Source organism: Patagioenas fasciata, chromosome 4 (assembly GCF_037038585.1).
Source record: "Patagioenas fasciata isolate bPatFas1 chromosome 4, bPatFas1.hap1, whole genome shotgun sequence".
In the NCBI taxonomy this organism is placed as follows: domain Eukaryota; kingdom Metazoa; phylum Chordata; class Aves; order Columbiformes; family Columbidae; genus Patagioenas; species Patagioenas fasciata.
Window position 1 is genome coordinate 78,010,951 of NC_092523.1, and position 12,622 is coordinate 78,023,572.

At 44.4% G+C, this 12,622-nt stretch overlaps 1 protein-coding gene across 2 annotated transcripts in view; it reads left to right on the forward strand.

Moving 5' to 3' along the window:
• Positions 1-10,751: 10,751 nt before the first annotated feature.
• Positions 10,752-12,622, forward strand: part of UNC5C (unc-5 netrin receptor C) — a 229,656-nt gene continuing 227,785 nt past the window's right edge. Inside the window, exon 1 of one of the 2 annotated variants that reach the window (XM_065836227.2) lies at positions 10,752-11,204. In XM_065836227.2, the coding sequence (XP_065692299.2) occupies positions 11,081-11,204 (124 nt within the window). In that variant the 5' untranslated portion in view covers positions 10,752-11,080. The remainder of the gene's footprint in view (positions 11,205-12,622) is intronic. The other variant, XM_065836228.2, reaches the window with a different exon arrangement.

Consider the following 12,622-nt stretch of genomic DNA (forward strand, 5'->3'; position numbering starts at 1 on the left):
TGCCAGAGGTATACAGTAGTTCATAAGGGTACTAGTAGGAGATTCCGGTTATAAAGAATATTTGTGTCAGTAGCAGATGTAATTAAAGAAATCGTTCTTTGGTTTAATGTTCACCTTTGGCACTAATTCTATCGGGGTTTAAATGTGGAAGGACATAAATATTGTACGTGGGGAAAATAGCTTCTCTATTTACAGACCAGCTGAAGAAAAAACCTCAAGCAGTTAGGTGGTCCAGATGCAAACTATTACAATGAGAGGTGAAAAGCATACCACGTGTTGTGGTCCTGAGTTTCAAGAAACACACACCCCCTCAGTGATTTGCAGCAATGGCCTGGTAGTTGTACAGCCAACTTGCTAATGCACACGCAACCTCTATTAGATACAGGAGTTAGTTCACTAAGTCATATCTGCTGAGTTCTCTGGAAACCAGTATCAAAGAATGGAAGATTTATTTTATATTTTTTGTGGATTTCTAGGCAAATATTAGTTCTCATCTTTGTTATTTTCTCTTCCAGTTGCTTTCAGTTTATGCTTCTCTATACCCATCACCTTTGTCTTGTATCAATACTTAATAGGATACAGGGGAAAAAAGGGCAGCTCAGCTCCTAGTTCCACCACCAGCTGTGTCTATTTATCAGTGCTTCCAAATGAATCAACTAGATGCAGTGATCTAAAAATGTCTTTTTCTTCCTATCATAAATCCCCAGACTGGCACCAGTTTCTTAATCATGCCACTCATCAGCAGACAATAAGCATGATACCAATCTGATATCCAGACGAACTCCATTAGGTTTGGTCTTGCAGCTTTCTGCAGTGCTGTAAAATGTTAGGAGTCCTCCCAGCTTAGATTTTTTTCTATAGTTTGGATGCAAAGAACCGCATAAATGATCTGCTGTTCTCAAAATTGTGTGCTTACATTCAGATGTCTCTAATAATCTTTTCTCCAACATTACTGGTCAAAAGCAAGGCATGTGACTGAACAGGTCTATCAATATTTTCTGTAATCAGCTGAATGTAAAACTCCTTGATTATTTGGAGGCAGAGAGGTGTACTGCAGTGCAATGTCCCTGTGCAAAACTGTATTGTTAAGTCCAGACTAGGTCTGAGTCCAGTCCCGCTCCAGGACACCACACATTGTTTAGTACTTTTCCATGGCACAGAGTTTTACTGGTGGTTTGGAGAAGAACAAATGATTAATGCTGGAGCTGTGGTAAGGAATAAACATCTTACTCACATGTTATGGAATTGTTGATGTGTGCACTAATTCTGGGAAAACCCGCTGGGAGGATAAACATGGCATCGAATGTAGACTTGCCTGTTGATCCTAAGACCACTATCACTGGAGATCTGAGTTCTCTTGTAAACATTAAGAACACATGGTACTTCTAGGGCAGAAGAGTGTCCATATAAGGTCTGGACCATACCAAAAGGGCTAAGACTGCACAGTGGCTCCTTTACAATCTGTGCACTCTCTTTTTGGATGAGTAAAGTCACAGATCTACCTTCCACTGCGTACCCTTACTCACAGCACATACTGCAGTGCAAATCACTGCTCTCCTGGCATCACTCTGGAAAGAATGACAAGCTACTAACTACTGAGGTGCCGGTCACCAGAGGCTGTGCTGTTAAAACATCTCTGAACATGTCTTACAGCTGAGACCTCCAAGGTTTTTGTGGGCTCTGACATGACAATGAGCTTGGCTACTGCGCTCAGCTGATGACCTTCGCTTTGGGGAGAATGTAGCAGAATAGGGCCATAGTGCAGCATCACTGGGAGAACTATTTTACTTGCAGAGAAAGATAGAAAGCATGTGTGGAATAAAAGTGAATATGAGTGGAAAATAAGTCTTCCTGAGGAGAAGGAAAACTGGCTCAAGATAGGGTGAGCTGCTTTGTTTTGTGCTCCTTGAGGGATTTTTTACAATCTCTAAAACATTAGAGGTGAAGGGAGGATCTAGAATCATAACATTTTTCTTGGCTTGCAACTGTGTATCTTGTCCTAGTTATGATCGTATTGTTTATCTGATACTTCTAAGAAAGAGAATCTTTCTGGTTATATATAATGTCCTGCTACTTTCACAGTGTTCCATTTCCTGCAATTGTCCCACGTGCTTATCCTTGTAAACTGTGATCAGTTGTTCATTTTTCTTCTAAAGTAACCAAATCTTCCTTATCAATTAAAAATTCAAAGGATAAAAATGTCAGCCAGCAGCCTCCAAAATGCTCCTCTTGCTCAGTTCCAATGTACACTTCCTCTTCCAGGATGTGTTTGGAAGCATGTGGAGCAAGCAGAGGGCATCAGAGGTCTCCAACCATTAATTCACAGGGAATGACAGTAAGTTCATTTCAAGACAATCTGGAAATGTGCTGTGTTGTCTGCCTTCCATGTCTACTCTCCTTCATCTTACACCTTCTATCTTGGTCACTTGATCGTTAAAACTTGCTTTTCAAAGGGATCATTAAGCACGATGGCATTGTTGTTAGTTGGGACAATTTAATTCCTGAGAAATTGAGGAGTCTCCAGGCAGGTGTGTTTTAGTCTAATCTTGTTATCAAAATTGTTCTTTCCTACTTTTCACCTCCTCTAGTCTAAAGAAGGAGCTTTTAGTGATGTAAACAATTGTTTTTCTTGCCAATAACATGACCACTGGTACTGCTTTGTTGGATCCAAAAGACTGGACTTTACCATATCCAGTTTTCCTGTAGTGAGTTCTTGTTCCATATTTCAGAGCTGGTTTTAATAACCTAAAGGCTAAATAATTAATTATATTTTAGTTATGAAGATAAGGTACCCCTTCTCATCTTGGAGTTCACGTTACTCAGAGAGGAAGCAAAATTCTTGGTTGTTATCAACCCAGTGTTGTAATCTGCACCTTATCAGACTCTTGAAGAGAATCTGTGAACAGTTTCAGTTTGGAAAAAGAAAGGAGAAAAAAACCTGCAATGTTTTACAGAAGATAATTTAGAATATTAAGTTTTTATTCATAGATTATCATCAACTAATTTACGAATGCACATGGAACGAAATGAGCTAAGAAACCCAGTGCAAGGTACTTTAATCATCCTTAAACACAGATCAACTGAGACGTCTAATAACTGAAAGCATTGTGTGGGGCCACAGCCAAGGGTCCATTTATTTGATATCATCTTTCAAAACGTTATTCAAAAGAGAAACAATGAATAAAAATGTAGGTCTCAAATTAAAGTGGTAATAAACTAGATAGCTGCAGATAACCTGCAATGCTCCCCAGTCAAAATAATGTTCTTGTTATTATCTATAGGTGAAAGGGCACAAAGTTTTTCACATAGAGGATTTATATCCAAAGGCCCTGAGCTGGTTTCCACAAATCTCTGTGGAACTTCAGCTGAAATAGGTAGAGTCAGATTAACTACATCTACTTGGGACAAAATCTTAAGCCTTTTTTTCAGTGCGTTACAAGAAACGCAGGTGGTCACAGTTGGGCTTCAGCAGTGGGGGGAGTCTATTTTTCAAGTTTTGCTTGATATTATCTGTGTTGCACGTAAGGAATTGCACAGCTCAATTCCTAATAATGTCTTCAGAAAAAGAAATCTTAAGGCTGTCAATTTAAATTACTGTAGCAACACAAACTACATAACTTACTTTCTCGCATTGAATAATGTGCTTTAAGGAGCTAAAAGTCACACTTAAAACAGGATCACATGTTGTTGTTATGGGTGATTTTTATTTTCATAAACTTTTCATCTTCAGCTGTAGGGCTGAACATTTTTTGTTATTCCATCATTTTCCAGCCTCTGTTCAGACAGATGAAATGGAGTATTTCTATGAAAACAAACTAATTATTGCTAAACAGTCAAGAATGTTGTCAATTATTTGACTTAAACAAATCATGTCATTTGTGAAACATTAAAGTCTCTTATAAAATGATAATGATAACTAGGACTGTTATAACTGCCTTTATGAAAAGAACATTAGCATAAATGTTCTGGAAATTATATAGTTTCTCTTCTATGGTTTTACACAGAACTTTTCTACTCCATCTCTATTCATAAGCATTAAATACACAGCTTGGAGCACTTCACAAAACAGAATAAATACGTCTTCTCGTTCGAATCAATAAAGCTATTTCAGTTAACAAAGACTTCATTCTTGTTGGAGCAATCAAAATCCATATAATGTTTGCTTTGATTACTGTACTGGGATATCTTTTCCCTGTACACTTGAGCTCTAATTGCCCTGCCACCAAGAGGCCAGGAGAAAAATAGACTGAAAACACACAGTCAGGCTTCCCATTACAGGCGCCTACAACAGATTTCCTCTTACCATTGCATGCTGCTCAGGAATTTGAGGGGTTTGCTATGAAAGCTTCTTTCTGTTGGGTAAAAAAATATAATCTGGCTGTATGTTGGGGGGAGCGTATGTGTTTTAGGAAGGTGCAGTAGAGCAGTTGATAGGGAGAGCTGCATTTCCAACTCACTGTACAACAGAGCAGTTTGCCAGGTTTCAAAGTGGAAAAGGAAAACCCCCCAAACAACAAAAATAGCTGTTTTTTCTCATGAAGTAGATCTAAATGGGAAGGCTGGGGCTATTGCCATATACTCAAACTCCCATAGTTGGCTTAATGTGATCTGTTTTCACAAAATAGCATTAGCTCTAACTGCACATTTATTAACTACAAGTGTATTGAACTATAAATAAAATCCATAACAATTAAAAACATACTATTTTTGACTTAGAAGCAGACAAATGAATGTTATACAGGTCTGTGCATAAATTTGATCTTATTGCAGAGCACCAAACTAGGATGTTAATTATTAAGTTTATCGGAAAACGTGTTTCTTCATAGAACCTGCATCTTAAACATCTTTTCTCAGATTTCCTTTATAATTCTCTCTGCATGCTATCACTTTCTTACCTTAAGAAAAAGTTTAGTAAATATTGTAGTTATGAATCTTCTTAATGCTGCTCTATGCAAAGTGTCTCAGGCAAGAGAGTCCATAAAATAACAAATCGAGTAAGAGCAACCCAGCATACAGACCTAATGGGAGAATTTGAAACATAGATCCCAAAGTGCAATTATGCCTTTATCTCCCTGTGCGTGAGGCAGGAAAAAGCCACAAAGGCAGAGGTGGGCAGGGTGGTAATAGTGAGACATTGGAGATAAGACTCTTGTGACATTGGGAAAGAAATCTGGGGAAAGCCCACCCTGAACTGGACAATCAGAGGTTAGTACTTGGTACATAAAACAGAACAAACAGCAAAAAAAAACAAGCAAAAACACAAACAAGGGACAAAAATGCAAAACTAACAAACCACCCCCCAATAAAAAAAAACCCAAACAAACCATCAAATAACAAAATAAAAACCCCTTCAGTAGAAACTGATGGGGATAATCTTGGGGTGGAAATTGTTACTTGTCATTCACATTAATCTTCAACTCAAAGAATTTACAACGCTACCGAAATAAAAAGCATGTGGAGAGTGAGAGAGGGATATAACAGTGTTGTGCAACAGTCTGAGATACTGTTTTTCCCAAGTTATTTGTGTCCTATAGCTCGGCTCAAGCTGGAGCCCTCGGGAACCCACTGTAGGGTAATGTAGCCAACACGGCCGCACCTCCCCGAGGTGTTTGCTCCCGGATAAATGCTCAGGGAAGGAGAAGCCGATCCTAAAATCTCTGCGTCCGTGTGTTGGAGATCAGAGCGGGGTCTCACACCTCCCTCTGCTGGGAGGCAGCGCCAGCGCTCGCATCACTTCCCAACAAACACCAACCGACAGGAGGTCTCATCTTTTGTATTTCTGCAGGAAATAGTCAGGCAAATGAGTATAGAGACTAGAATCACCAGGATTTTTAAAGTGTTAGCAGATATTTGTAGATGGGAAGTGTTTTGATATGGCATCATACAGCAGCAGTAAGGAAAATAGCTTGAATGCCTGACTTCAAACACTCGTGATGAATTGTGCATGAATGAGCTACAGCTCGGGAACTGTTCAGAGAAAATATTCACCAAGCAAATGTGAAGAGAGGATAAATAAATAAGAAATCTGTGATCTGTTTACAGCAAATTCACATGAAAGTAAAAGCTCTTTGGATGCATTATTTGGCTGTAGCTGGAGGACACAGATTTCAAAAATGGGCAAGGAGCCCAAGTCCCCGTGCCACTCAATAATGTGGTGCGCCCCTGACTACCAAAAGTGAAACTGAAACAGCTTTGAATGTTTTACCTTTGCTCCCAAGACACATAAATCCCTCGTTCCAGCAGCATCCTCTTGCACACGTTACAATGGGATTTTACACAAATCAGGGTACAATAGCAAGATATGCACTTTAACCAGCATGAATACAGGGAAAGAATTTGGCCCTACCTTTAGTGTAATTACTTGAAATGGTTCTTTAGTTCAGGAACGTTCTCTTCAGATGTTATGAAGAGCCATGCTAGTCAAAAACATCATGAGGACAACAAAGTTGTTAATTAGCATAAGTATTAAGCAAATGGGAGCAAGTGCATATGAGAAGACATCAGGAGCAGGACATCATATGGCCTCCTAAGTGGAGCAGCACAGTTTAGTGATGGTTTTTATGAGGCGAAATGCTGTTTAGACTGTTTCTGTGGGTTGTAACATGTATGTTGACCCATGATCTTGCTAAAATTATGTCGAGACTGAAAATTTAGCACCCTCGTATAGAGCATGCGTATGGATGAACTTTGGGCAATCTGGTTCCATAAACAAGCAAACAAAGTAGTGACTTTGGAAGCCAAAATGCAGTTGTTTTACTACATTTGACTAGATAGGAAATAAATTTTCCTTGGACCAAATCCCACCACCAAGTTCCCAGCAGGAAAAGAAAAGTTTTTACTGGGAATAAGGTTGTGTTGGTCTTGAAAAATAAGATACCAGAAGCATAGTTTCATTTGCTGATCCACAGCATCACACAAGGCAACCACAGAGGAAGTAATTGGCTATCTAAACTGAATGAGAAAACTGCAATATTTGATAGCTTGTGGTATGTATGTCAGTGAAATGAGAGGCTTGTCACACACCTGCTTTTTGGATTGTGTTGTGCTGGTCTCTGCCATAAAATAAGAGCAGCATGGCAGAAAGAGAGACTATCAAACATAATCACCTGATGTGGAGCCTGAATCTGCATCCCTTACTGACTTTTGTGTAGCAAATGAGTCCTCAGGCTGGTTGTCCAGGGGTGACAGTATCTGCCTGGGGACAAAACACTCAGTGCAAGGATGGGTTACTGAACCTTACTCAAAATTACCAATGCACAGAAGAGATTCCTCTCCTTGTGCAAACCGGTGTTTCTCAAGCCCCACGTAACACAGGGGACCTTAGTACCTCTGCTCCAAAGCCATTCATTGAATTTTGCAACTCTTTGCAAAGGAGATTGAGGAGATTGTTGCAGTAATATGCTCCTGAGCTGTGCCGCCATAACAAAAGGAAATATCAATTTTCTTTGAGTTCTGTAATTAGATTAAGATTTGTATAAACTGTTATAAACGTAGAGGATTTTAAGAAAACATCTAGAGTATAGGTGCCTATACTACCATTCACAATATTAATTATGAAAGCTGATAGGACTTTTCTGATCCAATATGCCTTCTAGTCGATTGCTTTGCAACTCTAGGTGCTTGGGTGATACAATACACTGAAGTTAAATTCACCAGCTCTGTGCTTTCAAAAACTGCCTATCAAGAGCTTGAAATTCCTAAGTTGACAGCAGGGGTGAAAAACTTCAAGTATTGATTTAGAACCCAACTCTCATTTAAAAAGCTCTTTTGTGAAAACAAACAAACATATCTGTAAGTACACAAGTTACACAGAAAGCTTTTAAATGTTACCCTAGGTTTTATAGTCACTTACAGTGGGTATCTAGTTTGGAGCTGTGATTTCTCAGACTTACCTGGAAAACTAGCTAAGGCAACACCTCTTAGGCTGTTAAATCCACTTTCCAATGCAAACTGCTTGACACTTGATATTTTTGTCTAAGTATGGAAATTGGAGATTAATATTTGCTTTGGATGAGTTTTTGAAGGGTATGCAGTGTTTTTTAAGGACATTAAAGGTGACAAAAAGATAAACTTCTGTTATATGTACTTTTAAGTCACTAATTTAAACAGCCAGGAAAACACCTTTCCAGGCAGGTTCTATCAGGGGAAAAAAAAAAAACCCAAAACCAAAACGAACGCTTTTGGAATAAATCCAGGCAATTTGCACTTTCTAATCCCAAATCCCTGGATTATCTCAGTCCTTTAACTCCTGTGTCAAATCTGAAATTTATTAAGCTGGGATAATAATTCTGCTTATCTCACAGGGAGAAAGGTGAAGAGCCCCTGGGGCAGACTGGCTCCTGAATCAGTGAAATCCAGCATGGTGGCATTAGGGATGGCCCAGGCACAAGTGCCATTTGTCAGTGCACAGAGGACCCTCTGAGGCATCTCCCTGATGCAGGCACAGGGAGCATCCTTGGATGCCCTTTGTTACGTATAATGAAACACAGAAGGATTTGAAAGCACATTTTCCAGAGAAGACCCCGATTTAGCTATTTGTTGCCATTGCTTGAACCATCTTCTCCAGGTCAAGGTGTCTCTACTTCCAGTAGAAAAGTGATTACTGAACACTCCTGGCTGCAGTACCCTAGTTCCTCTGTTGTCCTCCACACCTTAGGTATTGGGAAACGATTTGCTTTCTCCCCAAGCTGAGAGGTTGCTATGCCCATGCCATTGCTTCTGTCACTGTGGCTGTAAAGTAGCAATGCTCCCCCATACACCTACTCTGGGGCAGAGAGGCTGACAGGTTGGCAGCCACGAGGGATTCCTGGGCAGGGCTGCAGGGGACATCATCTTGAAATTGGGATGGACCTATTTAATGAGGTCACTGAGCTACTAACTAGAAACTAAGCCTGGAACTATAGGTATTACTCCTGGGAAGCCCCAAAACATCAAAAATAAATTAACTCCATTTAATGGAGAAGCAAACCCTCCCTTCACTATCCCTCGTGGCAGTAGATGTGCCCGTCAGCTGGTGCTGCAACACATACATCTTCCATATGTGATATCTTTCAGGGGTCTCTTTTCTTGCCTCTGCAAAATTTCCCCTAACACAGGGGAAGCAGTAAATACTCATCAATGAGAGATGCTCCATATTTAGAGTTACAGCAAAACTGACAAATAAACATCATACATGGGGACCGCTCTCTTGACCACCATCCTGAGACATAAAGCTGGGGAGCATGAGGTCAGGGATTGGTGTGGGAAGCATGTGTAATCAAAGAAGCTCTTGTTTGGGAGACATATTCTCCTTTGAACACAGCTACAAGTTGAGAGTTTCCCTTTCACTGCTTACACAGCCTCAGGACTTCGCTCATGGGTTATGGTGGAGCCTTAATGTTTTCTGAACTATGCTGTAGTGTTTGAAGCAGGGAGGATTTGCTCCCTTAAAAGATGTGGTACAGCCAGGAGATGGAGAGCTGGAGTTCTCTAGTGGAGAGGACTGTTTAGATTTTCTGGGTAAATCAGCCTGTTGGGCTTGAAATGCACCCTTCCCAAGTACCTTCCAGGCATACCCAGTTGCACTGCCCAGAATAAAATCTGTCCCTTTTTTTTGCTTTGTTCCTGTACAAAAAAAAAAGAGAAACGTTGCTTTCCTGTTTCACTGCAGCTTTGTGTCAGCTGCTGTGGAGGAGAAAAAAACCCTGCCCTCCCTCAAACCCAGAGAAGGGAATGGTCTGGATAATTCCCTGGGAAGGGTATTAAAGTCAGGGGCCAGGTGGGATGGAGCCTCCCTGGGGGGCAGGCAGCTCCTTTGGCCCCTGGGAAACCCTCCTGCAGCATCACCAATGCTGCTACTGTTTTCCTGCTGGGGCAGAAGACAAAGGTGGTATGTCTGGGAAGATCCCAGCCATGATTTGGAGGAAAATAAGGCTCCTTTCCTCACTAGCAGCCCTGCTTGGGGCAGCTTCTGGGCTGGAGAAAGCGATGCTCCCTGAAGTACTATGGTGTGATGAGGGCTCTAGGGTTGCAGCCCTCTGGCACTGGTAAACATAGTGTGTGAGAAACTGGGTCTGGTCATGGCCAGAGACAGTCTGACTAAGCTTGGCAAAGGCAGCTTAAAAACAAAACAAGCCCTAGAAAGCAGCTGTAAAACCCAAGCAAGCCCTGGTTGAGCAGCAAACCTGAGATTTGGGAACTGCCATATCTTTGAGTGAGATTTGGTGGGCATGTGGTGACAGCAGAGGCTGGGCAGACCTTTTTGGGGGTGTAAGGGTAAGGTCGGTCAGGTAGCAACCCCATCCTTAAGAGAGAGACCCTGGAGGGTAAATGGGGAGATGTTCTGCAGGATTGGGGGATTCCCCAACTTGCCTCCTGGTGCTGCCTCTACCCCTGTCCCCCACTCTGCCGCTTATGGGAGCAGGCAGCCCCCCAGAGCGGGTGTGGGGGGTGCTAGGCCCCTAAGGACCATGTGGGGACGAGAGAGAGCTAAGGGTGCAGCGGGGTTCGCTGGTGCAGCCCTGGCTCCTGGAGCTTCTCCGGCTGCACGGCCTGGGGGTGCTGGGGTGGGGGTATGTCGGTGTGTGTGCAAGCGTGCACTGCCATGTGTGTGAACTAGCATGTGTGCGCCGGTGTGCCCGCGGGTGTGCGCGCAGGGGGCGCGGGCGGGGGAGACGAAAGGGGGCCGGTTCTGCAGCGGGTGGCTCCCAGCCTCCCCCGCCCCCTTCCCTCTGGGTCTGCTCCTCTCTCCGGCTCGCATTTTATCGCAGGCGGCCGGCGCAGCCCCCTCTTTCCATCCCTGGCCTCGGCCCCCGCCCACCCCCGGGGTGGAGGCAGCCGCGCCGAGCCGCCCGCGGGAAGAAGGCAGCGCTCCGCTGGGCTCCGCGCCGCTCCGCGCCCCTCCGCGGGGCCATGCAGCGCCCCTGCCCCGCCGCTACGAGCGGTGCCCCTCGCCCCGTCGCCCCCCACGCAGTCTGAACACCTCGCGGGGGCTCCGCGCCGCTCCGCACCCCTCCGCTTCCCTCCGGGACGGAGCCGGCGGAGGCAAGAGGTGGCAGCGAAAAGCTCGGCGGCTCTGCGAGATTCGCTCCCTACTCCAGCCATGGGGAAGGGGTTGGAGGGGACGGCGGCCCGCTGCGGGCCGGGACTGGGATACCTGCTGCAGACCCTGGTGCTCCCCGCCCTGGCCATCCTGGGGGCCAGCCGCCCCGGCTCCGCGGCGCAAGGTAAGGCAGACGGTGGTTGGAGAGGGGCTGGGGCATCTTCTGTGTGCGGGCTGAACACGCGAATTTGTGCCGGTTTTTTCTTTTCTGCGCGTATATGTGCAAGCGACGCGTTCCTCCGCATGCACGGACCCCGCCGGGGTCTGGGGGCTCTGGTCGCCCTCGCCGGGTCGAGTCTGCGGTTGCTGAGCCTGGCCGGGACGGGCGTTTCCCAGCACTCTGTTCTCAAGCGGGACAGGGAGGCCGGAGAGGGGTTTGGGCTGAAGGAGCCCCTCGGCCGGCGGGGAGCGGTGTCGGGTGCCCGGCGGGCTGGCGAGGTGCGTGGGAAAGGCAGGTGCGGGGCGGGGGTCCCTGTGCAGCCGCACAGCCCTGCCCGGGGCTCTACTGGCGCTGGTCATTCCTGAACCCCCCTTGCACCTTTCTCTTCCTGCCTAAAACGTGATATACCCGTAGAGAGTTACCGTGTTTCTGTGTTTATTTTTTAAATTTTTGTTCCGCTCCCTTGTTGGGGGTTCTGGAGTACGTCTAGATCTGTTTTCCCTTTCCGAGTGTAAATGTGTAAATTTCCCTTTCCGAGTGAAAATGTCTTGCTTCTCAGTGCGTGCTTAATGATGTTTTGAGAGCATCACAAAAAGCCCTGGCTCAGTGTGTCACAGACAGCCAGGGCAGGAGGCTTTTCCTCCTGCGAGCTGATGCTGCATAAACTTTCTCGGTGCTTCTCCCCACTCTTCCCAGGAGTTAGACCTAAAGTGGAAATGGGTGGCTTTTGCTGGGAAATACTTTCCTACAACCTCCTCAGCACTGGAGAGAGAGAGAGAGGTTGCTGCTGCATGTGGGCAGAGCTGTGCATAACAAGGATGTGTGGGTTCATCAAAGCACTTGGAAATCCTAGTTATGTGGTTAGCAAGAGAATGGGAAATTTAGAAGCTGTTTTGCTGGGTTGATTGTTTGTAGATTAGTATTATTTTTTTTCATATTTGTCACCAAAAATAATAATATGCACCAAAGCTTTGGTTTGGAGTTATTAGTATAATGCAAGTGGAAGAATGCTTGGTTTCCCCCCCCATCATCTCTGTGGAGAGGCACTTGAGACGACTGCACAGATCTGACCCTGTGCTCTCACCCAGCCGTTTCAAAGCTCACTCCTCCCTGGCCTTTCTGACAGGAGAGCAGTGCAGGTCACTCTGACTCCAAGTGCCCCTGGCAGGCTTTTGGGAGCCATAGGTTTGCTGCTGGTGGGCTGGATGCATTGTACATGATGTCTATATGGTGCTAATCTGTTTGCCACTGATACTTACTCTGTCCTCAGAGTCACACACTCAGGAAGATCCAGAAACCTGGCCAGGAGAAAGAGGTAGCAGTGAATGAGAGTACAAAAATGCCTTATGCATCATGTCACATTTCTTCTGTATCTTGTATAC